Source organism: Suricata suricatta, chromosome 15, assembly GCF_006229205.1.
Source record: "Suricata suricatta isolate VVHF042 chromosome 15, meerkat_22Aug2017_6uvM2_HiC, whole genome shotgun sequence".
Classification (NCBI taxonomy): domain Eukaryota; kingdom Metazoa; phylum Chordata; class Mammalia; order Carnivora; family Herpestidae; genus Suricata; species Suricata suricatta.
In genome coordinates this window covers 76,833,194-76,842,501 of record NC_043714.1, presented here as the reverse complement: position 1 = coordinate 76,842,501, position 9,308 = coordinate 76,833,194, and the positions used below count along the sequence as shown (strand labels likewise).

General features: G+C 59.9%; 1 protein-coding gene across 6 annotated transcripts in view; it reads left to right on the top strand.

Annotated features, from left to right (window-relative positions):
* Nucleotides 1–9,308, top strand: part of TSNARE1 (t-SNARE domain containing 1) — an 88,876-nt gene that overhangs the window by 56,066 nt on the left and 23,502 nt on the right. For all 6 annotated transcript variants that reach the window (XM_029923712.1, XM_029923711.1, XM_029923710.1 and 3 more), the window contains 3 exons: nt 1,313–1,403; nt 2,462–2,536; nt 2,978–3,037. In XM_029923712.1, the coding sequence (XP_029779572.1) occupies nt 1,313–1,403; nt 2,462–2,536; nt 2,978–3,037 (226 nt within the window). The remainder of the gene's footprint in view (nt 1–1,312; nt 1,404–2,461; nt 2,537–2,977; nt 3,038–9,308) is intronic.

The following is a 9,308-nucleotide window of genomic DNA, read 5'->3' as shown; positions in this document are numbered from 1 at the left end:
CAGGTGGGGACACAGGTGGGACACAGGTGGAGACAGGTGGGGACGCAGGTGGGGACGCAGGTGGGGACAGGTGGGGACACAGGTGGAGACAGGTGGGACACAGGTGGGGACAGGTGGAGACAGGTGGGACACAGGTGGGGACGCAGGTGGGGATGCAGGTGGGACCCAGATGGGATACAGGTGGGGACACAGGTGGAAGACACAGGTGTGGACGCAGGTGGAGGACAGGTGGGGATGCAGGTGGGGACGCAGGTGGGACGCAGGTGCTTCCACAGGAGCACACGTGGCCTCGTCGGGGCTCTGGGGTTTGGAGGGTGTGGAGGCTCAGACACAGGGAGGTCAGGGGCAAGGAGCCAGCCGGGCCCCTTGTGCAGGATGGCCCCGAGCAGGGAGGGCGCCGGGGGTGGGGGGGGCTTGGGGGCCGTGGGGCAGCGAGGCGAATGGAGGGCTCAGGGGCGCGGGCGGCGGCGTGAGGGAGCCCTGCGGGGAAGAGCCACGGTCCGCGGCTGGAAGGTTGCTCCCACTGCACCCCTCCCAGGCCGGCCGTGGTCTCCTTCCCGTCCCACTGCCCCTCCACCTTTTCGCACAGGCAACTCCCCCTCTTGACGCCGTGTGCTCCGCAGTGCCCACGGGCGGGTGTCAGGGACCCAGGCCCACGTCTGCCAGGCGTCCACCTCGTCAGGCAGTGCCCCCACCCCCACCTCTGCCGCACGGGGTCCCGCAGGGAGCACAGGGGGTGTCAGGCTGCGGGGTCAGGAGCGCTCCTCTCTGCTGTGTGTCAGGCCCAGAGCCCAGCCAGGCCCTTTCCTCGCTCTGCGCACACTGGCCCAGAGGCCCGGGGCAGGTTTGCACCCAGCCGTGGTCCAAGCGTGTTCGCGGCCACCCCGCTCTGCCACGCTCCTGACTGTGGTGACCCCGGGGGAGGCTCTCCCCAGGGAGGGTTCGTGGCCTGGCCTCCTCATGCTTGCGTGTGGGCTGTGGGGCCGCTGTGCGCGGAGGGGGTCCGCCCCGATCCAGGCCTCACCCCTGTCAATCTCTCCCCTTCCGCACCCCTGTCTCTGCCCCACTTCTCGGCTCCCTGCTGCCTTCTCCGTCTGTGGGTGTGTCTGTCCGTCCCTCTCTGGGCCTCCAATCCTTGTCCCGTCCCACGGCCACTGGCTCTTGTGCCCCTGGCTCTTTCCTTCCTGGGGTTCTCCCCTCCTGGTTTCTCTTTCCCCGTGTTCCCTGTGCGTGCCTCCTGCCCTCCCCCGCCCCCGTCTCTCCCTCTGTCCCTGCTGGGTCCTGCTCCTGCCCCCACCCTGTCCTGGCTCAGGCACGCGGCGCAGCAGGAGACCAACACGACCATCGAGGCCAGCGCCTGTGCCGTGAAGCAGATGGCCCAGCTCCTGCGGGGCTGCTCCCCGGTACACGGCCCTGGGGGGCGTGGCAGGGGGTGGGGCGGCCCGGGTTGGGCGGCTGGGGCGGGGGGACCCCCAGGGACATTGACGTGCCCGCGAGGCCCACGCGGGCGGGGGATTGGCCAGCGTGCCTGCACGGGCTGGAGCTCAGTGCACTCACTGGGCACCCGCTGCATGCTGGGCACCCGCTGCGTGCTGGGCACTGCTGTGTCATCCCAGCAGAGACAGATGACACCCTCCCTTGCTCCCACCTCCCTGTCACGCAGCCTGCCACCCTCAGCCTCTGTCACCAGTCACTGCTGTCCTCACCGACGCCGCTGCCCATCATCAGAGCACACGCATGATTGCCGTGGTCACAACTGCCCCTTCACGGCCCTGACCCTTGTCATGTCACCTGTGGCCCTCCCCCTACAGTCCCTCCCCCCTGCAGCCCCTCCCCCTACAGCCCCTCCCCCCTGCAGCCCCCTCCTCCTCCCAGCCCCTCCCCTGTCATCTTCACCGTTGATCTCTTCCTTCCCTTCACCCCCATTTGCTAGGGGAGCACATCCTGTCTGTTATCCACACTCTGCCCAGTTCCCCAGAGGCTGGAGGGTGCAGGTCACCAAACGTTAAATTCCCTTAAGCCCTCAGCTGCCGCAGAGCAGGTGCCTGTGTTCTGAGTGAGGCCACAGCTGTCCGCGCCCCACGCGGTGCCAGGGCCCCGCATGCGCGGACGCGGGCTCCTGGGGGCGCTGCTGGGGAAGGTGCTCCGAGAAGCCAGCTGTGCTGCCTGCGGCCCACGCGGTGACAGGGGCCGGGGCACAAGCCCTGTGCTCTGTGACCCCCGGGGCCCCCTCGCATGGAGGGTCCGCACGCCTGCACAGACAGCGGGGGCGGGGCGGGGGGAGGTGTCCCTGGGAGGGGAGCTGGGGTGGTTGCGGGGCCGAGGGGCTCTCTGGGCCGGGGACACTGGGAGGCCTCCTGAGCTCCCAGGTGGCGGGTCGCTGTGGGGAGCGGACCTGAAACCGTGTTAGGGCTGGACGGATGGTGGCCGCCTGCTGAGGCCGCACTCTCCCTCTTTGCAGCGACAGCGCCTTCAGCTGGAGCGGCTCAGGACTCAGCTGTCGGACGGCGTTCAGCGCTACGGCGCCCTGCAGAAGGTGAGGCGCCTCGGCCCCCCGAGCACCCGCTGCGGCAGAGTCCCGTCCCTGGGTTGGCCTGGGCGGTCCTGTGCCCTGGAGCAGCGGGGTGGGCTGGGAGCCCCAGGCCCCGAGGGCGTGCAGTGAAGGGAGCTTCCCGGGAGGCCTCAGCAGTGCCCTGCGGGGAGGGGGCGGAGCGGGTGTCCCCCGTCCTGACCGGAGGACCCGGAGACCCGAGTTCAGGTGTGTGGGAGGGGACCGCCCCCCGGGGTGTCGGCAGAGCCCGGCCAGGCGCCCAGCTGAGCACCCGGCTTTCCTGGGACCCAGGACGCCTCCATCTGGTCCCGGAGCCGCCGGTGTATGTGGTCACTGCCAGTCACTGTCCGGTGCCAGGCGCGTGGCTGGCCACCTTCTCTCCTCCCCACTGTCCTGTTCTTTCTGTCTCCCTCTGTTCGTCAACAGAAAATTGCGGAGAAGTCCAGAGCTCTGCTTCCCATGGCGCAGAGGGGTGCCAAACAGCAGGTGCGTGCCGAGGGCCTGCCGCGGTCGGGGCGCTAGTGACGGCAGAGTCCACTGCTCTCCGTGCTCAGGGAGGCGCAGGGCACCGAGGGCTGAGGCCCGGACTGGGGGGCCTGGCTTGGCGACGAATCTTTTGGGAAGCCGGCACGCGCGTCCAGCGTGTGTGTGTGCTCTGGCCCGGCGCCTGCCTGCCCTGCGGGGCGGCTGTGTCCCGCCAGCCCGCCTGGGAGGAGCAGCAGGCAGAAAGAGTCCTGCTGAACAGGGCAGAGAGCGGGGGGCCGTGTGTGAAGGTGCGCAGGCTGAGAATTCTCCAGAACTGTTCACACCTCTCCAGCCACTGGTTGAAGAGCCTCTGTTGTGAACGGGATAAATTCGTCCCCCTCCCCACTCTCCCTTGTATCATAGTAAGATTTTGAAAACCTGAGACCAGAATAAAATCCTAACAGCAGATTAAAGCCCGAGGAAAGAAGTCATGTTATCTATTTATTTATTTATATTTTTAATGTTTATTTTATTTTTGTGAGAGAGAGAGACAGAGCTTGAGCAGGGGAGGGGTAGAGAGAGAGGGAGACACAGACTCTGAAGCAGCTCCAGGCTCTGAGCTGTCAGCACACAGCCTGACGTGGGGCTTGAACTCACCAACTGTGAGATCCTGACCTGAGCCAAAGTCGGACACTTAACCGACTGAGCCACCCAGGTGCCCCAAGTCATGTTATTTTTAAAGGAGCAACAAGTTGGAGCGCCTGGGTAGCTCATTCGGTTGAGCTTCCGACTTGGGCTCAGGTCATGATCTCACGGTTCGTGGGTTTGAGCCCCGCGTCGGGCTCTGTGCTGATAGCTCGGAGCCTGGAGCCTGCTTCTGATTCTGTGTTTCCCTCTTTCTCTCTGCCCCTCCTCCAGTCGTGCGTGCACGTGCTCTCTCTCTGTCTCTCTCTGTCTCTCTCAAAAATAAATAAACATTACAAAAGTAAAGGCGTGACAAGACTCAGGCCTGACTTCTGAGGCGAATCAGTAGAAGCCGGAGGACAGCGGGGGGAAGGGAATGGCTCACGGGAAATTTTGCGTCTGGTGAAAGTAGTTTTCAGAAAATAAGGCTGAATGGAAGCAGTTTTAGAACAACACAGACTGAGGGGCTTTGTCATCGACAGAAGTCTGACACGGCAGAGGGACGGTGGTCCCTGGCGGCCGTGCGGTGGGAGTTACTGCCGCTGTTGGATCGCGGGCCCTGCCGTGGGGCCTCGAGGCGGGGCGAGCGGAAGGCCCTGGCCAGCAGCACGGGAGAGGGGAGGCCGTGCGGGAGCGAGCGTGTCTGCTCCTCAGAGAGTGAAGGGAGCCCCGACCCGAGGCGGCTGCCTGTTGCCTTCGGCAGGCGACTCTAAAGGATGACAAAATAATAGAGAGGAACATGTGAGATAATGGTCACTTTAAAAGAAAACAAGGGTGCCCGAGGGGGTTGGTTGGTTAAGTGTCCTTTTGGTTTTGACTCAGGTCACGATCTTACAGTTCATGAGTTCAAGCCCTGTATCAGGCTCTTCACTGACAGCACAGAGTCTGCTTGGGATTCTGTCTGTCTCTCTTCCTGCCTGTACCGCCCTCATGTTCCTTCTCTTTGGGATGTCAAATAAAAATTTAGAAAGAGAGAAAAAAAAGAAACAAAATAAAAAACCAGGAAGGAGAGCAGGATACAGGTCGTAAGGTGGTAGATTTATACCAAATTCACGTCCGACTGTATTACAACGGCCTGACCCCGCTGGTGAAAAGGCGCAGATTGTCAGCCTTGGTTCAAAGACAAAACTGTGAAGTACTTTTAAGCAACACACACACCCGTGCAAAGGGCGGATGAAGTAAGCAGAGAAAAGTTCCGTGAGGCTCTCAGAGTCTCGGCCGGTACGACTGAGTTCACTGCTACCAAACGGACGGGTCCCGGCGGCCGACCACAGGGGAGGCGCGCATGCCCTGCAGGTGCGCCGCGCGTGGCGAGTCCGGTCTCAGCAGACTCCAGAGGGTCGACGTGACTCTGAGTACGCTTGTCAACTCGCACAATTAAACTCAACGTTTGATAACAAAAAGGAAATTGCCAAGCTTGAGAATGAAAAGAATACAGTTTGAAAGAACCCATGAATCAGACAAGAAATCACAGCAGAAATTAGAAACCGTCTTGAACGAAAACGAGAATTGTACCAAGTCAAGGCCTGTGGGTGCAGCCAAGGCAGTGCCCAGAGGGAAACTCATAGCTTTAAATTCTCCCATTAAGAAAGAAGGAAGGGTGAAAATCACAGCTCTGATACTCAATCCCAAGAAGCTGAAAAGCACCAACAAATTAAATCCTAAGGAGATATGTAGGAAAAAGCAGGATTCAATGAAATGTAAAATAGGTACATGGTAGACAAATTCAACAAAGCCAAAATTGTCTTTTTGGAAGGACTAATGAAAATAATGAAATCCTACAAGATTAATCACAATAACAGAGAGAAAATGCAAGTTACTAGTATCGTGAGTGACAGTGACTATCACAGAAGTATGAAGATGTTAGGATCTTAATGCCAAAAAACTTGACAACTTAGGTAAAACACAGATTGTTTCAGAAAAATGTAAGTTTCGAAGACATATGAGTCTGAAAAGTCCAGTATTTATTAAAGAAATGAAATCAATAATTAAATAGTTAAAAGCCCACCAAGAAAACTGTAGACCTAGATAGTTTTATTAGTGAATTCTTCCAAATGTTTGCGGGGTAAATGTTACCGGTTTATACGAACTCTTAAAGATCTTGAATATCAAAAGAGGGAACACATCCCACCTGGATTTAGGAGGCCAGCAACCCTGAGGGGACACGTTCTCGCGTGAGCGCAGGAACGAAACCCTCACCGATTCATGAATACACCAGTGGGCAGCTCGTCGTTACTCAGTGGGTTTTGCCCTGGGACGCAAGGCTGGTTTACGTTCAGAAGAAACCCCACGTAAGCTGCCGTGTCAATGGACCAAGGAAATCTCCCTGACCGTCTCAGTAGGGAAGAGCGCTTGGTGGACTTCCAGCACCCACTCGGGGCAGGGAGTGGGAGCCCGGGCGGACGGGCAGGCGGGAGGCCGTCAGTCTGATGGCAGCGCCTTCGGGAGCCCGCAGTTGGCATCACACTTACGGCAAGACGTTCCCATCTTGCCTTCTGAGACTGAGGACAAGACCTGCCGTCTGGGTGCCTCGCTTCTACTCCCCGCGGCCCAGGGGGGCGTGTCCAGGGCCCCAAGACACGGAAAGTAAGTGAAAGGGAGAAGAACTGGGGAGGAAGAAGCCACTTCGGAGACAGCACGACTGCGTTGCTGGAAACGTGTTTGAATCGGAAGATAAACTTAGAATTAATAAGTGGTTGTAACCGCGTCAGTAGACAAGAAAACCCCGTGCCAGCAAAAGGCAGCTTGAAAGTGAAATTTAAACAGTGATGCCGTTTGTATCAGCATCGAAACGAGGAAGAAGCCTTTGGGCGCTGTTTGAGCAAGGGCACGGCCATGCAGTCGGGAAGGGAGGGGCCACTCAGGGCTTGATGCCAGACCGGCCGGGGGTCTGAGCTGGGAAAGGAGTCCTGCTGGGCAGATGACCAGTCCAAGTTCCCGGCCCCTGCACCTCCTGATGGGGTCGCTGGGGAGACAGCGTGGCCAGTCACTGACGGGACAGTGGCATGCTCACACAGAGAGGAGCCAGCCAGACCAGCTCCGCAGCGGGCATGTCCCCTGTGGTCAGCGGGTCCCTCCTGGGGGCCGATGGGGGGTCACTGGCTGCGCGCATCCCTCTTGTGCTGCGGCAGCAGGATCGCGGCTCCCTCCCCCGCGGGGGGCTTGGCCGGGTGCCACGTGACGCAGGTGCCTCGGCGAACAGAGGAGGATGCGTGGAGTCTGCAACAGGACGGACGTGTGGGACAAGGCGCCAAGTCCGGCACAGCTGTGAAGGCTCTGTCTCTTGGTGAGAAAGTGCCCCAGGCCACGGCCCGTTCTGATGTGGCTGAGAGGGCCTGGGGGGCTGCGTGCGCCACAGACCCTTTATCGCAACCCACCCTGTGCACAGAGAACACTGCAGCTGGGTGACAGACATGCGAAGGACAAAGCAGTGAAGCTTCTAGAAGATACCATAGAGGTCTGTCTTCACATCTTTATGGCAAGCTCACATTTCTTACACAGGTGAAAACATACTAAGTATAAAGAAGAGACTTTGTTAAATTAATGCGTGCTGAAGAGAGCGAAGGCAGCCTATGGCGTGGTGAGAGAGGATATTTACACAAGTGTGTCTGAAAAGGATTTACAGCCATAATATGTAAAGGTCTCTAACAAATCAATAAGAAAAAGGCAGACAGCTCATTTCAAAAACCTAAAAGGACAAAGCCATAGGCACATCACAGAAGGGGACATCCAAATGGCCAGAAGGGACACGTGTGCTCAGCATCTGCCATCAGAAGGAAAGTGACCCCACGGTGCTGTCACTACATGTCACCCTGTGCCCACTGGAGTAACCGAGGGCAGTCAGATACGCAGGAAAACACCACGTGCTGGGGAGGGGGTGGGCGGCCGGCAGCCTGTGCGCTCCTGACAGAGGAGCGGCACCGCCACCCGGCACACCGAAACGTTCACCGGAGTCACCGGTTCCTTCCTGTGACCTTGCAGGCCCCCAAGCACAGAGCCAGTGGGGATGCATGTGTGCTCACCAGCAGGCACGCCGAGGAATGCCCGCGGCAGCCGCACACGCAGTAGCAGATCCCTGGGAAGGGAGCCAGCCCCCAGAGGAACGGTCAGATCACTTGTGCAGAATTCATGCACAGAAGCCTGTTGCCACCAAGGCCCACTGCTGTGACCTCAGACCAAATGACGAGCTGAAGAAGAATGAAACCAGAGGACAGAGGTCACAACCAGGCCAAAGTGATGGCCAGACCATGTTTTCCTTGGTTGGGGGCAGCACAGTGGCTGGGCGGCTGGAGGGTCCCCGTGGGGGTGCTGGGGGCTGGCTGTTCTCTCTCCCGTGTCAGAATTCAGACCTGTGCACTTCTGATTTGGGCATTGGACTGTAGGCGTGTCATGTTTTGGCAGAATCTTTTAAAAAGCAAGACAGAGGTCAGCAGTGCTTCTGAGAAATTACGAAAGATGATTTCCAGGAGTTCTGCAGCCGGAAACAGCGAGACGGCCTCCCCCACCCCGTTCAGCACAGGCGTGGTCCCTGTGCTGGGGCTGCAGACCCTAGGGCTGCGGTTGCAGGCTGGCCGTCTGGCGGGGGTGTGCCCACCGTCCCTTCTCCCATCTGAGCCCAGCGCTGGGTGTGGCCGTGAGCCGCCCTCTGGGCCGTGGCTGGCGTCCACGTGGGTCGGCCTCAGACCAGGTGAGGCCCGGCTGGTGTGTCTGGGCTGGTTCCTGCCCCTCGCGGGGGACGGTCCACAGTCTGGGCGGCTGGCGGCCGGCTGGGCATAGGTGCCACCAGAGCTCTGCATGTCCGCAGCCGCAGCGGGAAAGGCGCACGTCGCCTTCCCGTGTTTCCTGGAAGTCCCGCTGTGGCGCCCTGCTGGGCACAGGGCGCGAGGGCCTTGGTTCTGTTCTTTCCTGTCGGTGTCGGGGGAGGGTTGACACGCTCCTGCCAGTCCTGACATCCTGGGCTTTGACAAGTCTCCAGGAACTTCCGTCAGCTAACAAACAGAGTCATTTACTCTTTGGAGAAATTGATGACCAGCCTTGGGCTGCTAAGTCGAAGCAGTTTTCCCAAGCCTGTGACCGGCTCGCACCCTGCCCCCTGCTCATGGGGGTTCCTGCCCAGAGCCCGGGGCCAGAGTGCGCGAGAAAGTGGCCCGTTTCCTAGAGCCCCGAGCACCCCGGAGGCCTGGTGTGCGTCCTCCCCGCCTCCCCGAGGCCCAGGCCTCCACTCTTCTCACGGGAAACTGCTCGCAGCCCCGAGGTTCCGCAGTCACGCTGGTCTGTGGGTCTCTTCCGTACAGGGCGGGACCTAAGCCATCGGCCTTGGAGGGAGGAGAAAGCCCTCTTTGTTGGCGTCCTCTTGAGCTGGAAAACCATCACAGGGCTGTCCCCTCCATGCTGGCCCCAGCAACTTGCCAGCAAATCCCTAATCCCCAAATTGGGCCTTTGTGAGGAGAATAAAGGGGCACTTTCTGATCCTTGCACGAGATCAGGCGTCCAGGCCATTTCTTGCTGCCTTGGCTTGTCACGAGATGCTCAGGGAGGGCGGCCTGTACCTGGGGAGGTGAGGGGGGCCCTGACCTGGGGAGGTGGGGGGGCCCTGACCTGGGGAGGT